This window comes from Natrix helvetica, assembly GCF_964273705.1.
Source record: "Natrix helvetica genome assembly, chromosome: 6".
Classification (NCBI taxonomy): Eukaryota; Metazoa; Chordata; class Lepidosauria; order Squamata; family Natricidae; genus Natrix; species Natrix helvetica.
In genome coordinates this window covers 37,743,069-37,764,136 of record NC_138553.1, presented here as the reverse complement: position 1 = coordinate 37,764,136, position 21,068 = coordinate 37,743,069, and the positions used below count along the sequence as shown (strand labels likewise).

General features: G+C 38.9%; 1 protein-coding gene across 1 annotated transcript in view; it reads right to left on the bottom strand.

The window, feature by feature from the left end:
- The window catches only part of EEA1 (early endosome antigen 1), a 65,670-nt gene extending 52,228 nt beyond the window's left edge, over positions 1–13,442 (bottom strand). The window contains exons 1-8 of the mRNA XM_081957184.1: positions 13,224–13,442; positions 8,287–8,379; positions 5,787–5,914; positions 5,282–5,336; positions 5,114–5,179; positions 3,982–4,021; positions 1,173–1,286; positions 958–1,079 (exon numbers count right to left, since the gene is read on the bottom strand). Coding sequence (XP_081813310.1) covers positions 958–1,079; positions 1,173–1,286; positions 3,982–4,021; positions 5,114–5,179; positions 5,282–5,336; positions 5,787–5,914; positions 8,287–8,379; positions 13,224–13,247 — 642 coding nt within the window. The 5' untranslated portion in view covers positions 13,248–13,442. The remainder of the gene's footprint in view (positions 1–957; positions 1,080–1,172; positions 1,287–3,981; positions 4,022–5,113; positions 5,180–5,281; positions 5,337–5,786; positions 5,915–8,286; positions 8,380–13,223) is intronic.
- Between the last annotated feature and the right edge of the window lie 7,626 nt (positions 13,443–21,068).

The following is a 21,068-nucleotide window of genomic DNA, read 5'->3' as shown; positions in this document are numbered from 1 at the left end:
CCTAACAGGTTTCCAGGTTCAATTTAAAGTGCTGATTTGATCTAGAAAGTCTTATGTGGGTTAAGATCTCTTGCAATTAGAATTAACCTGTCCAAAAGTTACAATCAAAGAAAAGTTATAGTTAATCACTTACTCTTGTGAAATTAGGAGCATTGAAGATGGGAGAAAATATTTGTTCTATTACTCTACAGCATCTACTGTATGTTATGGAATATATACTTCTGTATGTTTGACTTGCCCCAGTGGAAGCAACTGAAGGTAGATCTCTTCTGGAGGGCTTTTTTAACTTCATTTTTTTCCTCCATTTTTATCCTACATGTCGGTATGATTTTGATTGCTTTTTATGCATAATCCATGTTTGAATGATTATGTATCATTAAGTTGAAGTTGACTCTTAGCAATTACATATTTTATATACTGTGGACATTTTATCTTTTATTCTGGGTATTTAATATATATTTGTAATCCTGCCAAGAATCTTTGAATGTAAATCTCTATACAGTCCTTACTTTTAATTTCTGTATTTTAAAATATTTTCATCAGTAGGAATGCACTTTGAAATTTATAAAATGTGCACAAATTTATAAATTGCATTATTTATAAAAACAAATATTGCAAATTAACTCTAACAAAAGAACAGCAATAATTAAGAATGAGAATGGATAAATAATTGTCAAGTGACGGCAAGCTACTATTGCCATGATAACCAGGGAAAAAATGACAATGAATGGAAAACCAAGGATATTTAATTTGAAATAAAAGTATTTATTTTTAGCTTGGGACAGAAACTTATCCATTATTATAGCATAGAAGATGATTTTTTATTTTGTACCAGAAATAGATCACTATAAATATAAATAACTTGTTTTTTAAAGATCTGTAATTAAAATGATCAAGCTGTAGGAATAATCCCTTCCAATTAGACAAGGCATGATAAAACATGACCACAAGAATTACCAGCTCTGTGTTTAAATCTTCACATACACCTTTTTGCTTCTGTAACTCTTGTGTCAAATTAGTCACTTTTTGTTCTGCAAGTTCTCGAAGGCTTGTTTCTTCATCATATTTGGCTTTAAGTTCTGTTGTAGAGAAAGGCGTTCTTTTAAAAAGGCGTTCCTTCAATTTAAACAAGACGACGACACTGTATTGTGCAATAAGTATGGACAACTTACCCACAATCTCAGTGGCCAGTTGTGCTGCTTTCTGTTCAAATAAGTCTTTCATTTGTTTGATATTAAATTTTTCTACTTGACTGTCTTCTAACTGCTGTTCTAAAGATTGCAATTCTAAAATAAAAAAGTATGATTACAAAATGAAACTAAAATAATATTTTATAAAAACAAATATAGACAAAAGTATTTTATAAAAACAAACATAGACAAAAGATTTTCTTTTTTAACCAAGATTTCCTGAATTCTGTCCTGCCTCCTTTATTTGTTAGTACTTAGAGGTCATCCTAATTTTGATAGTATATACTGTGTTTTTCCGAAAATACAACAGGGTCTTATATTTTTTTGACCCACGAAATATGGCCTTGGGCTTATTAAAATGGAGGGCTTATTGTTTTTGGGTTGCCAGGCGGCTGCTCCCTTGCGACCGGGCTCCTGAAGAGCCGGGCACAGCCACAGGGTCGAATGGCTGTTTTGCGCTGTCACAGCAGCAACACAGCAGCCAAGAGGTGACCACACTCGCAAGCAGCCGCCCAGCAACCCCCCCTTTCCAGCCGGGCACAGCGCCGCTGGACTGACCTAGCGGTACCCGGAAGGCACCAAGCAACGTGAACACAGTAGTAAGAAAAAGGAAACACATTAGCAAAACAATCAAATAATAATAATCACAGCCAAAATTGGTTTCCATAATCGATTGAGGTCAAAACTTCGCTGAAATAAAACAGATTTAACTAATTTCCAGAATGACAGAAAAATGGAGATTGCACATATGGTACTTTTGAGGGGAGATTATTCCACAAAATGGGGAATATATAGAAGACCTATCATCTCATCCACACCTCATATCTCTCGTGAGGTGGGAGAGTCTCAAGAAGGCTTCTGTAAACCAGGCAATCTGGTAAGATATTAGCTGTTATATCTTTTTGTAGGGCTCTAAAGGGAATGACCAGAATTATGCGACCTTGGGTCAATCATTCTTTCTCAGCCATAATCAGTATCAAGCTCTGCAGCAACTGAGAAAGAAATAAAAGCCTTGTTACATCATGCACTGAAAGCTTTGCTGTATGAACTAGCAAGCACAGCACAAAAAGAACTGGACCCTGCAGCCAAACGGAATAAACACTAAGAAAAACAACTTTATATAAATTATGATGCACCAACTGCTTTACAATTATTTAACCTAATAAAATAGTAATTGCGATTCTAGTACTCAGTAAACGGGATACTGAAAATTGTAACAACCTCAATTAAAACAGAAATAACTTTTACAACAGATAAGGAGTAAGATCGAATTTGTTCAAAAAAAGCTTATTTTTCTTCTATAAAACAGAATTGTTACATGAATTACTACCGTGTTTCTCCGAAAATACAACCTGTCCCGAAACTAAAGCCTTGCTACATTTTTTGCGTGGGCAAAAATATAAGCCCACCCCCGAAAATAAACCCCCTGGACAACCCCCCCCTCCGGCCAGGCAGAGCACCGCTCACTGACGTAGCGTTATCCCGAAAGCGCCAAGTCACAGGAGCCGGGGGGAGCGCTAACGTTGCTTGCCGCCTTCGGGATACCGCTAGGGGAGTGGCGTTCTGCCTGGCCGGAGGGGAGAGTTGCCGGGCAGCTGATCCCTTGTGAACTGGCTCCCAAAGAGCCGGGCACAGCTTCAGGGGCGAAGCAGCCATGAGGTAACCATGCTTACGAGCAGCCGCCCGGCAAATCCCTTCTCCAACCAGGCAGAGCACCATTCACTGACCTAGGGGGTATCCCTAAGATGCCAAGCCATGTGGCGCTCTGCCCGCCCCCAGCTCCCACGGATTGGCACTTTCGGAATACCCTCTAGGTCAGTGCATGGAGCTCTGCCTGGCTAGAGAGGGGAGCTGTGCGAGCGCCTGTTCCACCCACAGCCTCACCAAGCCCTTGCGCAGCTCTCCCAGGGGACTGCCGCTGCCCGCCGCAGTCCACCGCTGCCCGCCGCCGCCGCCCTGCTCCGAGCATAACTTCCAAACTCCAAAACTCGGGGACAAGTCTTCCAGCATCGGCTGCTCTAGGAGTGCTCTTCTGTCCAGAAGACTCTCTGTCCAGCAGCCGGCCCACCATAGAGAGCACTCCTAGCGTGGCCGATGCTGGAAGATTCGGCCCCAACTTTTGGAGTTTAGAAGTTATGCTCGGAGTGGGGCGGCGGCGGGGGGCGGCGGGCGGCCAGCAGCAGTGCCCTAGGAGAGTTGCGCAAGGGTTTGGTGAGGCTGTGGGTGGAACAGGCACTTGCGCAGCTCCCCGCTCCAGCCAGGCAAAGCTCCATGCACTGACATAGGGGGTATCCCGAATGTGGCAAGCCGCGGGAGCTGGGGAGCGGGCAGAGCGCCACATGGCTTGGCACCTTAGGGATACCCCCTAGGTCAGTGAATGGTGCTCTGCCTGGCTGGAGAGGGGGGTTGCCGGGCGGCTGCTCATGAGCATGGTTACCTCATGGCTGCTTCGCCCCTGAGGCTGTGCCCGGCTCTTCAGGAGCCAGTTCACAAGGGAGCAGCCGCCCGGCAGCCCCAAAACAATAAGCCCTCCCTGATAATAAGCCCAAGGCCTTATTTCGTAAGGCAAAAGAAAATAAGCCCCTGTTGTATTTTCGGGGAAACACGGTACATGAAAAAAGAATCTTCAACATTTTAAATTATTTAAAGACTGCATTTTAAATTGAAGTATTTACAATCAATCAATCAATTATTTTATGGATAAACAGAAATTTAATTAGAAATCTTGATCAATAAATCACTTTTCTGGACAATTATGTTTCATGAAACTATTTTTTTTAAAGTTTGTCACCTGTAGAGGCAGCAGTTGCCAGACCATCAGGTTTGGATTCCTAAGGAAATTAGGAAGGCAGGAAGAAAGAGAAAGACAGAAAGAGGGAGAGAGGGAGAAAGGAAAGGAGGAAAAGAAGGAAGGAAGGAAGGAAGGAAGGAAGGAAGGAAGGAAGGAAGGAAGGAGGGAGGGAGGGAGGGAGGGAGGGGAGGGAGGGAGGGAGGGAGGGAGGGAGGAAGGAAGGAAGGAAGGGAAGAAAGAAAGATAGATAGAAAGAAAAAGAAAGAAGTTATGAGTCTGCACTTTGTGTTACAAGTTTATAACCATTTGCATAATTACAGTAGAAAATATATAAGGATCTTAAACCAAGTTTTATGATTGAGAATTCCTGTACTTGAGCACATCATCAAGAGTGATAGATCCTCTATTAATTAGCTTTAAATAAGGAACCATCATTTGTTGGAAGCTATAATTCACAATGCTGCTATTTCAGACTAAATCCATTAAAATAAATGAAAACATGTAATAAATCACACCTAGGAATGAATTACATGTGTTTTCCTCACCAAACAATTTTCATTATGACATCCCAATGGAAGCTTACCTTAACAAATCTGTTTTTAAAGAATGTTTTTTTAAAAAAAAAACATTTCACTGTATTAGCAATTAATACAAAGAAGCTAAAAAGTAAAGATAAAGGTCTCCCCTGTCCAGTTGCATCTGACTCTACAGGGTGCTCATCTCTGTTTTTAGCCAAGGGAGCCAACGTTATTCAAAGACATTTCTGTGATCATATGGCCAGCATCATATACGCCAAGGCGCACAGAGCGCTATTACCTTCCCACTGAAGGGGTACCCATTTATCTACTCACATTTGTATGCTTTTGAACTGCTAGGTGGGCAGGAGCTGGTGCAAGTAACGGGAGCTCACCCCGTCACACAGCACTCAGGTCTCAAACCTGGGCTGTCAGCTTTTCAGCTGACAAGCTCAGCGTCTTCAACCACTGAGTCATCACGCCCCCTTACAAAGAAGATTAGCACAATTAGAACTAAGTCAGGCCACGTGCCTTACAAAATAGGTAATAATCTTCATTCCATGGTTGATTAAAAATGGCTTGTGGAAAGCTTGCTTCAAATATTTTAAAATAATTACTTGCTGCTTCTGCCCATGAACTTTTTCTAATTCTTTCTTCAACTCTTCAGAATACCATCGTTCTTCCTGTAGAAAGACAGTTAAAGGAACGATGTGAACTTGGGACTTTGATAACAATCATGATGTTCTTTGTAAATTGAAATAAAAAGCTGAATACATTCTCCCAACCTTAAGAGAAGCTTGCAGGTCTTGAACTTCTTGCCTCAATAAAGATATGTCATCACTGAATATAATCCATATTAAAAAGAAGGAAATATATATATTTAAATGTCTTAAAAATCATTGCCATGAAATTCAATTTATTTCTGTAAATAATAATATATTTAAATAATTTAATGAAATTAATATTTTGGTAATATCAAAACATTAATGCATTTTGATTTCTATAAATTAAAACAATTCTGGGGCCTAGCAAAACAAAAAAAGGTTTAACTCTCTTCATGAAACAAATCTAAGGTAAATCTAAACCAAGATACTGTTCAATCGATATAGTTTAAAAATAAAAGCTTTTATTCTTAGCGACTTTGTTTTCATTGAATGTATTTTTCTGCTACAAAGTAATATATTTCACAATATCATCTAATATTCAGATTAATTAGTGATTAAAATGCAGTTACAAATCAATTATTATTCAATATATAATAAAAAGAAATAAACTAGTATTTATAAGCACCTTTTGAGGGTCATGTTAGATTCTCCTGCATGACTTGTATCAATACCAGAATCATGAACTGCTTCATAGTGCTTAAAAAGTTCTTCAGCTGATCCATGAGATTTCATACAAAGAGGACAAATAAATCCCTGAAAAATGAAGCACAAAAAATGTAACAATAATCATATTTAATTTTTGGCTCTTTTATATATTAACAGGTAATTAGAAGGAATTGTGATTAAATTTTCTTTAGAGAAGCCTTAAATGCTATTTCATTTTCTAATGTAATTAATTACAACAACAAACGCCAGCATTGGCTTGTAACTTCTCAGCAAAGTTACTAACAAAACTGCTTGATCTACATGTACGATAATAGAGAATTCTAACACATTCTGTCAAAATGAGAAAACTTTCTGAGATACATTGCCTGATCATTTAGTTAATATTACATACAAAACTTCCATCTTAAACCAGAATTACAATTTAGGTTTAGATTTTGAATTTCATTTACAACTCTAGCTTGGAGACAGAGTAAATAAAATATTAATCATTGTGCATAATATTAAACAACTTCTAGGATACCTTGTCATTCCCTCCATCAAGTGGAAGTGAGTGGACATTCAACTCACTTCATACCAGCCAAAATGTTTCAAACTGATCAATATTGTCCTTACCATTATCAGAGGATGCTGCAGGTAAAGCATGTACAGGTAATAAAGGCTAGTAACCTAGCATACACATTTCTATCTTATTAACCACCATTATATAAAAAGTCTTACCCAAAGCTATGAATGGTTAGCAGATGTCAATATATATTACTATTTGGTATTGCTTGGCATACAGAAGATTGCAATTTGGTAAAAGTTATGCATTAATGAATGATATGAGTCACTGTGATGTACTAAAAAAGATGCACTAGTTCTATGCGTTGTTTCAAACCAGTAAAACTGTAGGTTGTTTTCACTACATAAAACAAAATAAAATAAAAATCATAATAAAATTAATATAGTCTTGGCACAAAGTGCAGATTTAACTGTGGCTGAAAAGAATGTGAATAATTGATGTGGCAATACTAGGAGATAATAGAATAACAGGCAAATAAAATTGAGAAAAATCACAAAGTATCAAGATTTGAAAATAAAAATGGAAAGATTATGGCATAAACCACCCGTAATGGCTCCCAGTGATTATCGGTACACTGGAGGTCATACCAAAAATCTTGTACAGCACTTATAATGGTGAAATTTTTATCTGTCATTATCAAATGGGCTTGCTGATTAGATCTGCACAAAAACTATGCTGATTCATTATATTATCCTAAGTTCATGGAAAGAACTCAATGTATACAAAGACAAACACCAGCTAAAGAACTGTCAACTGTGATTTCACATTTATGTGTACATAATAGTATAATACAGCATTAAAATAAGTATCAGCCTTATATTATTGACTCTGAATGAAATTGTGAAAGGGTCTCCAAAAAAAGCCTTTACAACAGTGATCCAGAACCTTTCCGGCTTGGTAGCCCGGGGAGGGGGAGGAAGAGGGGATGGTTTCATACAAATGGAAGAGGGTTGGAGCCCCTGCTTTACAAGTTTGTGGAATGCCACAAAAATGGAATTATTCTCTCCTTGGAGGTTAAGCCAGTTCATAGAAATGATGCTCTACACCCGTTGTGGCGAACCTATGGCACACATACCACAGATGGCACACAGAGCCCTCTGTGTGGGCACACGCACCATCGCCCCAGCACAGACAAAACGCTGCCAGACACGCACCAAAACAAGCGATGGGCAGAGCAGGGCTCTGATTGGTGGATGCAGATCATTTCGCACCTCCCATTTAAGTTGATACCAGGAGCCATTTTGCTAATGGTCCCCGCTCCTTTCCTTCTATTTAGAAAAACCCTCCCTGGCCTTTCTCTTTTTCTACCCCCAATTACCTCCGGTAGTTGGAATTTGCTTGCCTGCTTTCAAAAAAATAACCTATACATTGATGAGATCTAATTGCAAAGGGGTGTGTGTGTGTGTGCGTGCGTGTGTGTGTGTGTAAGGCTAGACTAGAGGGATCTTGCACACTACTCTCTATCTCTGCAGCAATAACGTATCCCTTGCTGCCCACTTTCTCACCCTGTGCTTGCTTGGTGTGTTCTTTTCTGGTGGCAGGATTGTCTCGGATTCTGTGCAGAGTGCCTTTCAAATCAACCCCTGCAAATTTTCAGCGCTCACCAAAACAATAGAAAGGAGAGGAGAGGAGGACTCTCTAGCTTTGCCCTTCTTCAGTCCGACTCCCTCCCACTCTCCTGTGCCACGGCGATCCTTCACACTCACCTTGCTCCTCTGGCCCATTCCCATGACTGCTCCCCAGTCTCCTTTCGGGAGCCACCTGATCTCCCTTCTAAGGCTAGCCAGGCTCTGCTGCCTCCTTTTACCCTCCCTCTGCTTCCCACAATGCAATATTGTAAGATTACAAAACTACTTGAATTACATTCTGAAATTCATATATTCTTGCAATATAGTACCTCTGAAGTACTCTCATTGTTGATATCCACTGCATTTCCAGAGGCTGCAGATGAATCCGACTCAGAGCTCTGAGATCCAACCCTGCCTGGAGTCTGAAAAAAAGAGAAAATATAATATATTATTACTGTCAAATTGCCTTGCTCTGGGACTACTGGCAGCAATAAATTTATTCCCAAATTTATTCTATGATTAGGAATGTAGCAACAGATAATTCTTATAGAAGAAGCCAAATAAAATAACTTTCTTGAGGCAGAGTTGCTAAAATTTTATTTAAAGAAGGCATACAACAAAAATAGCCATTACCAATAACTGCTTCTCTTCATATATATTTTCCCTACAGGATAATTCCATATATCCACGCCGCCCCGAGTCCTTCGGGAGAGGGTGCGGCTAAGAAATAAATATATTATTATTATTATTATTATTATTATTATTATTATTATTATTATTATTATTATTATTATTATTATTATTATTATTATATGTGATGTGAATGTACAGATATACTATGCAGTGTGAATCATAGGTTTAAGACAACAACTTTCTTTGACTACTGCTTATCTAAATACTCCAAGTTGCATATATTGAGAACTGAACTTTTTTTAAAAAATCAACCTTCAAATCTTCCACCTATCCGCTCAATTTGTGATACATTCTCAGATACAATACAGTCTATATCAACAGAAAATAAAGGTGACCTATAAACTTTAAAATTACTATATGAACTTTCATCAATATAAAAAAACGTTCACAACTCCCAACTAGGTCCCAGAAGTTGGGGGAGAAGGTAGGAAAGGGATAGTTTACTATGCACTATATGTATGGGACTTTCCCCTGCCTTCTGTTAACATACTGTTTGCTGATCTGCACATATACTGCTCACGGTCACTTATGTAAGGTAAAAACTCCACTATTCATATTTTTATGCTTGTTTGGTCTTATAAACAAACTGGACTTTGAATAGCCTTTCAGAGTGTACCCTGTCTGTAAGTAGAGGAATATCTATAAGATAAAATGTGTATCTGAATCTTCAAGAAAGTTTTATTTTAATGAATAAGAAAACAACTACTTTTAAAAGGAAAAACTAAAAGTACAATTATAAAGAAGTCTAATGAGAAAATGGAGGTCAGCAGAAATGGCCAACATGGCTATATAAAATCCTATGTAGATGTGAAGACCAAGCCTCCCTCAACAAGATTATATTTCACCATGTAAATATGAAGAAAAGGATGAAAGGTCAGGATTGAAGCTTGAGTCATAGAAATATGTCAAGGAATAGATATTTAGTTTCAAAAGATTTACAATCTTCAGGCTCAAATGAATTTGCTGATGGTTTCAACTTTTATGTATTATCTTCTAGAAATCCTGGAGAATAGTTGATATGCCAGATGACTAAATAAAAGGAAATATTGCCCCTAACTTCAAAAGGTGGGAAGAGAGGATTCACCGTCTGGGAAATTTAGAACAGATCACAACAAGATTAATTTGTAACCCCCTTGAAAACAATGCAGTAATTATTAAAAATCAGCACAGATTTGTCAAGAACAATTTTTGTTCAGACTGCTAAGAGGAATCATCTCTTGTACGTTCTGCCCCTCTTGTGCAGACTGTTCATATACTTTAGGTCCCATTGATTAAACTATGTCATCTGACTGGACCCAACAAGTAGGCCTTCTCTATCACTCTATCTGCCCTATGGAATAACCTCTCAAAGCTTCTAATCTGACTTTTAAAAAAACAACAACTTTAAACCACTTTTCCACCATGACATGGAATAGGGTGGATGACACCCAGATTGGAGAAATGTTTTATGTAACAGAATGTATTGTTTTGAACCTCCGTATAGTCTCTTTGTTTTCTCTTGTTGCTTTTTTCTTTTTAATCTCTAATCTAATTTATTCTTAAATATTGTATGCCACCTAGATTTGCCATGGAGTAGGATGGCTTCATAAATTACTTGATAATTAAATGAATGGATAAGCAGGTCTTGTCAAAATAACTTCATCCCATTTTTAATAAATTTACGTTATTAATACTTATGGGAATGCTATATCTGTATTGCCAACCGAGTAGTAGCACTTAGGTGTATATACTGCTCATAGTCTTTTACAGCACTCTCTCAATTTCAGCATATTGCTCTCAACAATCTGGGTCCTCATTTTACCAACCTTGGAAGGATGAAAGGCTGAGTCAACCTTGAGCAGGTCAGGATTGAACTCCTGGCTGTGGGAAGAGTTAGCCTGCAATTCTGTGCCACCACGACTCATTAGTCACAAAGTGGCTGCAAAAGTGGGAAATCTCATTTTAGACAGTAATATTAAAATACGTTCTGAATTACAAAAAGTAATTTTGTTCCTTTGTTGACTGTGTCCTGTTTTTACACTATCAGAAGAGAAATAATCCTTTCTTAATCTTAAATTCAATACCCAAACAGAGTATGAATATACAATAGGACCTTCTCCTGAGTCTCGGGTGTCTGTAAAGTCAAATATTATTTTCTAATAACAATTCTTCAATGTCACTAGTACAGAACTTTTCAAGCTCTATCAAAGATTCTTTAACTAAAAATACCAATATGAAAGAAATTGCCATTGGAACTTTATCTTTAGTACATGCAGCCAGGAAATGTACATTAAAATATCTAGGTAGTATAAGTACACATTGCATTAAATTTTATGATAGAAACTTTTTTTATGTTATAGGTAATCCTTGGATAAAGATGTGATCAGGAACTCTGTTGCTAAGCGCGATATCCTGTGACCTGATTAATTTATGACAGCAGTTCCAGTTGCAGTCATTAGGCGAATTGTCACAGCCATTAGACATGACATCATGTAATCACGATTCGTGATCTTTTGCCAGTTTCCCATTGACTTTGCTTGTCAGAAGCCGGCAGCAAAGATTGCACATGGTATCACATGACCACGGGATACTGCAACTATCATAATTGCAGGTTGATTGCCAAGTGCCTGAATTGTGATCACATTACTACAGGGACTCTGTAGACTACAACTTCAAGGACTGTCCATTAGTTTCCTCATTCAGCACCACTGTAACTTCGAATGGTCACAGAAAATGGTAGTGAGGACTATCTGTATTGCATGAGTGATTTTATTAGTACCGTAGGTTACCAGACTTATTAAGAGAGTGAGTAAACTCACCAGTTACTATATATAGAATAGTATATATATATCAAATGAAACAGTTAACAAGATGTGGAAAAATAAGACAAGTATAAGCACCAAGAACAGTTACATTACAGGTGCAAATATGATTCACCAGGAAGATATCTGACAGCATAGAAATACAATATTTATTCTTCTGCTTGGATTTATGAATCTACAGATGACCAAAAAGTCAAATCATAAGATCTTACATACATACATTCACATTCTTCTGTGACATTTCTTGCCTGTCAATGTTCATCAATGTTTATCAATGGTGGTAAGACAGTAGATGACAAATGATAATAAGATGCAAAGTGCACATAATGCGAGTTAAAGAATCCTAGTACAACTCATGTTCTGGAAATACAGAGTAATATGAATCATGCTATCTGCATTGGCAGTTCTCAAAAAAGGGAGGAGCATTAATAGCTACATAACAGAAGTAACTTCTTTCTCACTGGATTCTCGAAGAATCTTCACATAGGGATCCATAAGTAGAGAAAGTTAAAAAGAGAAAGGGTGTAACCAACAAAATTTGCATTATGACTTAACAAGCAAATTTTATATTTATGTATTTGTATCAGGCATTAAAACTCATGTAAATTAGGGTTTGTGTTGTCAAGTTACAACTTATACTCCATCCACATGGCTTTCTAAGGATGCCTATAAATGTTCCCTGTTGAATAGAGTACATACAGAATTTCAAAAACTGATGTTCTAATTATTTGGTAAGGAAGCGTTTCAGCTGTGTAACTTTTGAAGGGACAAGACAGAGACCATGAGTATCCACACATCTGAGTTCTTCTATCTTCCCAGAAGTCCAGCTATAACAATACAGCCCTAGGCATTGTTTACATATACAATTTCACAATTTCCATCCACTCCATCTTCCATTCTGTATGAAAATTTGCCACATTCCTTATCTTTTTCCCCCCTTTTCGCTTTCCCCAATGCATAGTTCAATACAGCAGCAAAATGACTTTAAACAAAATCCATCGATTGTTAAGGGTACTTCTGTTTTGTCATCCGTGTCAATGTGTATCTGAAAAGGAACATCTCAAGGGAAGACGTGCAATACCAGAAGTTATGTGAACCAAATGTCCACAGCGCCTACAGAGCCCTGACCCGCTGCTGTGTTGAATGGATGTCTAATTTATATAGCCACCACTCTCATCAAACAAGTGATTCTAAAAATGCGGGAACGGCCAGCACCCTCAACAGAAACAGCCCAACCGCAGTTAACTCTGCAAGGCCTTGGAGCAATGTTCAGAGTCCGCATCCTCGACAGACGAAAAAGTCTGTCCGTTCCCATCTTCATTTCCCTCTCCCCGTTTTCCCCTATCCAAGATGGAGTCCCACAACTTCTCCCGCCTCTCTAGCCCCAGCTCAGGGACGATCCCACGCGAAGCCTAATGTCTCCCGCCCTCCATCCGCAGCTCCACGCTTCTCCTTCGACACTAGTCTAGCCTCCCCGTCCCCGAAAGACCCCATTGCTCCCACCCTCGGCCACGAAGATTCAGGGGGAAAGGGAGCCTAACGGAAAAGGCACCCAGAAAGGGCCAGAAAGCAGGGTGGTCGCAAGAGCTGCTGCTCGCCGGGAAGAAAGGGAGGGAGCGGCCAACCCCAGAGGCCTCAGAGAGGCAGCTGTGTGTCAAAGCGCCCACTCGGGTGCTGGGCCGGCTGCAGGAAGTGCCGCGGCGCCTCAGGCAGCCAACCCAGGCGCTGCAACAGGGAGACCGGCGCGCCGCCACCGCTGCCCCCCTTCTTACCCTCTGTAAAATCCTCCTCAGCATCGCGGCAGAGGTCACGTCCCTCCAGGGAGCGACGACTCCAGCCTCACCGCGGCCTCCCCTAAGCCATCTCCAAATCACGGGCTGCTGCCCCCGCCCTCCCTCCGGCCCGACTCGTTCCGCCGCTCCTTGGCAAGCAGGGAAAGGCGCCGCCAGGAGTAGGGCGGGGAGACAGGGAAGGAAAGAAGGGGGCGGCCGAAGCCGCGAAAGGGAGGCGCGCCGCCCGGCCTCCTCTCCTCCGCTTTAGGCCGGCGGAGGTGGGGCTTCGCGCTGTCTGGCGGAGAGGCGGAGCTGTCGTCGGGCCTCGTTCGAGTCTGGTCCGAGGAGCGAGGAGGGTGAAGGCGGGCGGGCGGGAGAGCGGGTGATGGTGACTCTCAGTCCGCGCTGACGGCGAGAATCGCCCCCGCCTTCCTGCCCCCCTCTCTCCCGTTCCGCAAGGCAAGGCGGCAGCGCCTCATCTCAGCTTCTCTTCGCTTGTCAGTTGCGGAGTTTCCCCAAGTGACTCTGGCCACGTGTCAGATGCATCTTTCCAGGCGTGACGGCCGCCCCATCCCCACAGACGGTACTTGACGTTTAGCTCTTCGGGGTCCTTTGAGAACGGATTCTAAAAATACGGCACTCTAAAGGAAACCATTCCGCTGCCCTCGTGATTTTCCAAGCTCGCACACTGATACGGGTGCTGAAATAACCTTGTCGAAATGAAGCGGAACCTTTTTTTCATCATCTCCCACCACCCCAGAATGAGCTTCATTCTTAACTCCAAAACACACGTTACATTGTCTCGGAGAACTAAATATTATTTTAACGTTTAGAAACTCAAGACTGATGTCCAGAGCAGACTGACACTACACCCCACCCACAAAGGGATAGAATTTGCAGCACTATGTTGCAATGCTGCTTTCGTCATTCTGATCAAAGCAGTGAGTTTCTATGGGTGTTGCGGATTATTCACTAAAACAGGAAAAACATAATATATTCAAAAATTATACAGCACTATTCAAACTGAAACACTGAGAAGTGATAGTGAGCAACTTTTAAGGTCTATAATGCAACTTTATTCTGGGCAGGGAGTCTAAAGTATAGTTTTGTTTTTCAAAAGATCTTTGAGAAATACATGAATATGATAAAGTTTAATAGTACATTTGCAAACTTAAAGCAATCATATGATAACATAAATTGTCTGAAATTATATAATGTTTTCCATTAATGTGAAAACGAAATACTGAATGCTACAAAAGTGATATATTATTAAAGTAAGCATACTGCATGGAATGCATAGCGAAAGATTCAATAGCAGGGAATAAGACAAAGATACATGACGTCCTCTTGAATTCTTATACATTGATAATAAATTGTTGCCTGATGGTTTATTTATTTAATTGTATCCCATATTTACTATTTTTACAAATATCTAACAAAACTTTTTCCTCCTATTTTCTCCACAATAACAATTCCGTGAGGTGGGTTGGGCTGATGGAGAGTGACTGGCCCAAAATCATCCAGCTGGCGTTCATGGCTAAGGCAACACTTGAATTCACAGGCTCCTGGTTTCTAGCCTGGTGCCTTAAGCACCATGGCTAAACTACTTTCTCCAAAAAACATTGACATAGCATTGCAATCAAATGCTTTCTTTAGAGTAAATCATTAGGAACGCAGGCTTACTTCTTTTTAATCACATGGTGACTTACATATGGAGGATTAGAGTGACACCAATGAAAGGTGGAAGGTTACTATGAAAGAATTGGAGAAAAAAAGCACAATGGATCATTATTAATTTGCTTTAACTCTGATTAAATAGCTGACATTTTCAAAAGCAATAATTAGACACCATGCAGTGTAATCAAATTCAAAATATTGGAATATTTCACAGATGATTCAGAACAAGTATAACCTGTTCATACAAATATGAAGAGAAAGGAAAGTATTTTGCAATTAATTTGGTTCATGTTACATTTAGTAAATAGAATAGATGAACTTATATAAATATTTTTAAGATTTAACCTTTAAATTCATTTTATTTCTAACTGAAAGATTGTAGAAAACTGATTGGGAGCCATGGTGCTACAGTGGTTAGAATGCAGTATTGCAAGCCAACTCTGCCCACAGCCAGGAGTTCAATCTGATTCATCCTTCCATCCTTCCAGGGTCGATATTGGGGGTAATATGCTGACATTTGTAAACCGCTCAGAGAATGTTGTAAAGCACTATGGGGTGGTATATAAGTCTAAGTGCTATTGTTACTGGTAGTGTACTGTATTTCCTTAAAGCTGCTATATAGGCCTATCTCAAATTCAGTTGTGTCACAATGTTTAATGATTCAGTTCATTTGGAAGAGAGAATGAAATTAAGTTTTTTATGAACTACTCAATAGATAATTGTCACATTTGTATTGCCTTCAATAGATATAATTAATTGAAATTAGTGTTATTAAAAGTATAGTTATTCATTGTACCATACAATAACAAATGTTCACTGGATGGTTTACAAGTAAAAAAAAAAAAGCCATAAAATATAATTTGAAAATAAAATAAAAAACAGCACAAGCCAGCAATGTTTTTGGAAAAACAATAAGAAAGAATAAAAAAGTATAACAAAACTAAAAGAATAATAAAAATATATAAAAACTAAAAATATTATTGTCTCTTGTGAGCCATCTTGAAAAATCTACAGGCTAATACCTAAAATTTTATCTGTTGATTAATTTTTTATTATAATGTATGATAAAGTATATAGGAGATGGTATGTCTGACCTGTCCCACTCTGATCCCTTAGTGAAGAAAAACCCTTGACTCCATTTGGTTGAAGTGAAAGCTACTTTTACTAAGAGGTGCTGATTGCGGTAAAGTCAGGCAGAATCTGAGTTTCCTGCACATCAATACAAAACTATTTCCTTCAATCCCATCCCTCCTCCCCCCCCCCCAAAGACCAGTCCAACCCCAGAATGTTTTGGGAACACTAAGGTGTTTGGGCTGGTAAATTTTCCACACTCCGGGCAAATGACCTTGAAGATGCCTGGCATGAACTGGTTCCATGTCGATCTGCTTTTCTTCACGTATCAGGGAATTCCCCCTCTCAAATTCCCACAAAAAAATGCATATTGGTTTATTGCCCATTTGTTGTCCCCCTCACCATCCCTCCCCCCCCCCTCGCTAGTCTTTTGATGGCAGGACTCCAGCAAGACACCAAGCTGAAGATGGTGGACCTGACATGGTAACTTTTATACTGTAAATAAGAAATCTCTTGGTGAAAATTACATTTGTTTTTTTTTTAATTGGTTCAATTTCCTCCCACAGATTTGGGAAGAAGTAACCATCCCACAATTTCCCAAGCTACTATTACCTTGGCTTGACTATTTCCTCTTTTTTTAAACTTAGCAATATAGTCATCATTATCTCACCATCATTTGGTAGTTGTCTATATAATTAGACATTAGCAAAATGTCTATTCAGCATCTGAATCTTCTGTCTGAATATTATAAACCCACAAATTCTTTTTATGTATATAGTTCAATCACCTTAGACTTTAATTTTCCATATGTGTTTTCTTTTAAGTTTTTTCAGGGATGTGTTTAATCAAAATCTTGAACAGAGCCCAAATAAAGGTTATCATACATTTTTCTCAGTCTCATGTTTTCTTAATATTTTCAAGAGTTTGCAATAGCTTGATAACCATTATGTCTTGGGCCGTTTAGTGCATTGCTCTTTCCAAAGATGCAAATCTAGAAATAGTAGAGATATTTATGGGAATATTGTATTAGTTCAGCATCTGGATTCCTTGAAGGAAGGATTAATAATTGCAATGGCAGACATAGGGTTTGAACCCAATCCAATATAAATGATAAAAATATGTTCCTCCTTCTTTTGTACAAGTTTGTTGTAAATCTGATTTCTCCTGCTTTTATTTATCACTCTATAGTACCTATCTAAAAATATTCCACTGTTACATTATCCAATACATTAGTCTTCTTCTCATATACACATACCCACACATACACACACAGGTGGGACGCAGTGGCTCAGTGGCCAAGACGTGAACTTGTCGATCAGAAAGGTCGGCAGTTCAGTGGTTCGAATCCCTAGTGCCGTGTAATAGAGTGAGCTCCCGTTACTTGTCCCAGCTTCTGCCAACCTAGCAGTTCTAAAGCATGTAAGAATTCAAGTAGAAAAAATAGGAACCACCTTTGGTGGGAAGGTAACAGTGTTCTGTGCACTTTTGGCATTTAGTCATGATGGCGACATGACCAGGGAGAGGTCTTCGGACAGCTCTGGCTCTTTGGCTTTGAAACAGATATGACCACTGCCCCCTAGAGTCGGGAACGACTAGCACATATGTGCGAGGGGAATCTTTACTTTTATATACACAGACAAAACTGAAATGGCATTGAAACTAGAAAGCAAGAAGGAAGCCATCTCATTTTTTATAATGCTCTAATTGTGTGTGTGTGTGTGTGTGTGTGTGTGTGTGTATTTTGTTGTGTGTATCTGTGGGTTTAGGGTTATGTATGAAAATTCTATATCATATGGCATTACCTGCTTCAAGAGAAGTTGCCTGGATAGCTCCTGCTAGAAAAGGGAAAACTATCTCCTGAAAGAAGATAAAAAGATTTGTGTTTGCACCAACTTTGCACTACAGTGTTATATGGTAAATCCCTCCTGAACATCCTGTGCTGACAATTTGGCAGCGATTCCTGTGATTGACACAAATGGCAGATTTCTGGCTTCGTTCTGAAGACATCCAGTACCCCCGTATTTAATAATAGACACAATGCCCTTATCCACAAACCACTACATCGGCTAACACCTGCATCAGTCAACTTCTCACATGCTTGTTCAGTATGTTTGTCTTCACCACTAAATAATCTATTCCGTGATCTCATCTCAACCTTTCTATCACTGAGTGTAGATTATTGCCTATCAGGCCTTTATTCTACATTTCTTGTCATTCTCTTTTTTTCCTCTTGCCATTGGATTACATTTTAAAGATAATCCCTTTTTCACCAGTTTCCATTTCTTCTTAAAGTCTGATAGTATACAACTAAGAGCAATTGTCATCATATGAGTCTGTAGGGAAAACTTCAAAATCCATGTCGAAGTGATAATTTTATTAAAATTCAACTCATTTCCTGATCATGACATATCCATTCTTGTGTTTTGCAATTGTGTTTCTTCATGGTATATATTTTAACTTCAAAATCCAGCGGATATTCCTGGGATTTTCCTGGTGGTCTCCCATACAGGTCTCCCATACAGGGTCTGCTCAGAATAGAACCTATTCAGCTTATCAAAATCAAAATTGGATAGAGGTGCCACCTTGATTATCCAAACTTTTATTATAAACAACCAAATGAACACAAAAATGTAAAAAACCTTTTGAGTTTTAGATATTGTAAAAGATAGAAGAGAAACAATGTTTCTATTAGTTCTGCTACTGTATGTTAAACCATCGCTATAAGTTTTCTTTGTTTCAAAGACATTTTATATTTGCAAAACATAATAAGAATTTTGCTTATACTGTTGGACAATTGAATAAATGGCAAGTAAATATTATCATTGACTTCAGAAAAGAGATTTTGAAATTCCTAGAAACATCAACAAAGTTGTCAGTTATTCAGTTTTATTTATTTCTTTCCACAAGGGGGCACCATGTGTATTTTCTCCTTCAGGGACCAACTTGACTAGACTTTGTGAAAAAGTTGTTTTAAAGCAAGGGTGTCAAACTCAAGGCCCAGGGGCAGGATCCAGCCTGCGGGGTGCTTAGAACTGGCCCATGGGGTCGCAAAGGATCAGCAAACAGCAAAGGATCAGCCCAAGGTGTCTCTGCCAGCGAAAACAGAACTTGGGAGCTTCGTTTTTGCTGGCAGAGGATTGCAGGAGGCTGTCCCAACCGAAAATGAAGCTCGGCCCCAGGTGCCTCAACACGAGTGTAATCTAGCTGGCTATGCCCACCCTGCCCACGCCCCCACACCCACCAATTGCATGTGGGAATAAAAGCACTGAATAATCCAAATATATATTTATATTAGTTCCAAAACTGAAAGAAGAGAAGGAGAAAAACAAGAATGCAGTTTCAAACAATATAATTAATTTACGGATCTCAATTTTACAAAAGCAGGGGAACTAGGAAAATTCAATAGAACTAATTTACTTTGCAATAAATAAATGAAATTATGAATTTATTTTATAGAATCATTTTCAAGGCTTTGGATAGAATTCTTGTCTACAGTGAAATGCTAATCACATTTTCATGGAACTGACTTGTTCTCTCTTCAAGAAGCGCTTATCTTTTCATAATTAGGTTGAAAGCTCAAGTGTAAACATTTTTTTAAAATACAGAAAATATTAGATTTTTTAAAATATCAGTTTCAGGTCACTTGCAAGGAGAGAGACAAAGTGAGATCAGTATAATTTTAGTCACTTAAGAAGGAAATTTTTACATGATTTTAAAAATGCTAAGTATAAAAGCTGATTTGTTTATTTTATAATTTTACAGTAATTAATTCTGCCAAGTCTGAAATAGTGTTATCATATGATACAGTAACTGTCTGAAAATTTCTTGATGGCATTTTTATTTTAAGTTCAACATAAAGTGAACTCTTTAAGTTTGTACAGACTTATCATCATAGAATTAGAAAGTTGGAAGGTCATTCAGGTCATCAACTTCAACCTCTTGATTTGTGCAAGAATCCAAACTAAAGTATTGGTGACAAGCTGCTGTCCAGCTCTGTTTGACCTTTAGAAAAAAGGGAAGTTTGGGGTACAGGGATTCAAAATTTTTTTACTACCAGTTCTATGGGCATGGTTTGGTGGGCGTGGCATGGTTTGGTGGGTGTGGCTTGGTAGGCATGGCAGGGGAAGGATACTGTAAAATCTCCATTCCCACCCCACTCCAGGGGAAGGTTACTGCAAAATCCCCATTTCCTCCCGATCGGGTGGGACTCAGGAGGCAAAGTATAGATGGGGGCGGGGCCAGCCAGAGGTGGTATTTACCGGTTCTCCAGACTACTCAAAATTTTTGCTACCGGTTCTCCAGAACTGGTCAGAACCTGCTGAATACCACCTCTGTTTGGGTACCCTCTAAAACTGTTCCTGCTCTTAGGAAAGCTTTCTTTAATGTTTAACTAAGAATCTGTCTTTTTCTTTATCGTAATTTTATCTATCAGTAATTTAAAATGGCCCTTTGAGATGATATAGAACTGGTTTTGAACCTATTTTATGGGATATTTCTCCAAGTGGCTATAGAGCTTGATCATACTTTTATTCAATCTTCTTAATGCCAAAAGTCCCCAGTCTCCAGTTTCTAGCCTCCTGATTATCACTGTTGTTCTCTGAACTCATTCCAGCATGGTGATCATCTTACTGGTATCTCATTCATCATGCTGATAATGTAAAAGGTCTATACTGTTGAATTTAGAGAGATTATCTTCAGCTGCAGTTCTGTAGTAGCTGCATTGTGACAAAATACTGGATCTCATTTTAAAATAATTATAAATCATTCATCTGTGTAGAGGCACTCAAAATAGCATTGGTGGCACAGATGTCCTTACTTCCATGAAGTTTGCAATTTAAATACAAAGTTGAAAGAGAGAGATTGTGGCACACATTTTCTAGAGAGAAGCATAAAATTTGACAACTGATATTATCCAAGCAAAGGAAATGGAAGAATTAAAATTAAAGGCTTTATGATCCCTCAGCTGGTGATGTTGCCAATGGATATACTGGAATAGGAATGGAGAAGAGCAGACTGTTGGAGAAAGCTAAACAGTTTAGTCATATATATACTAGCATATACAATACAACAAAAATAACTTTATAGTGCTATTTCTAT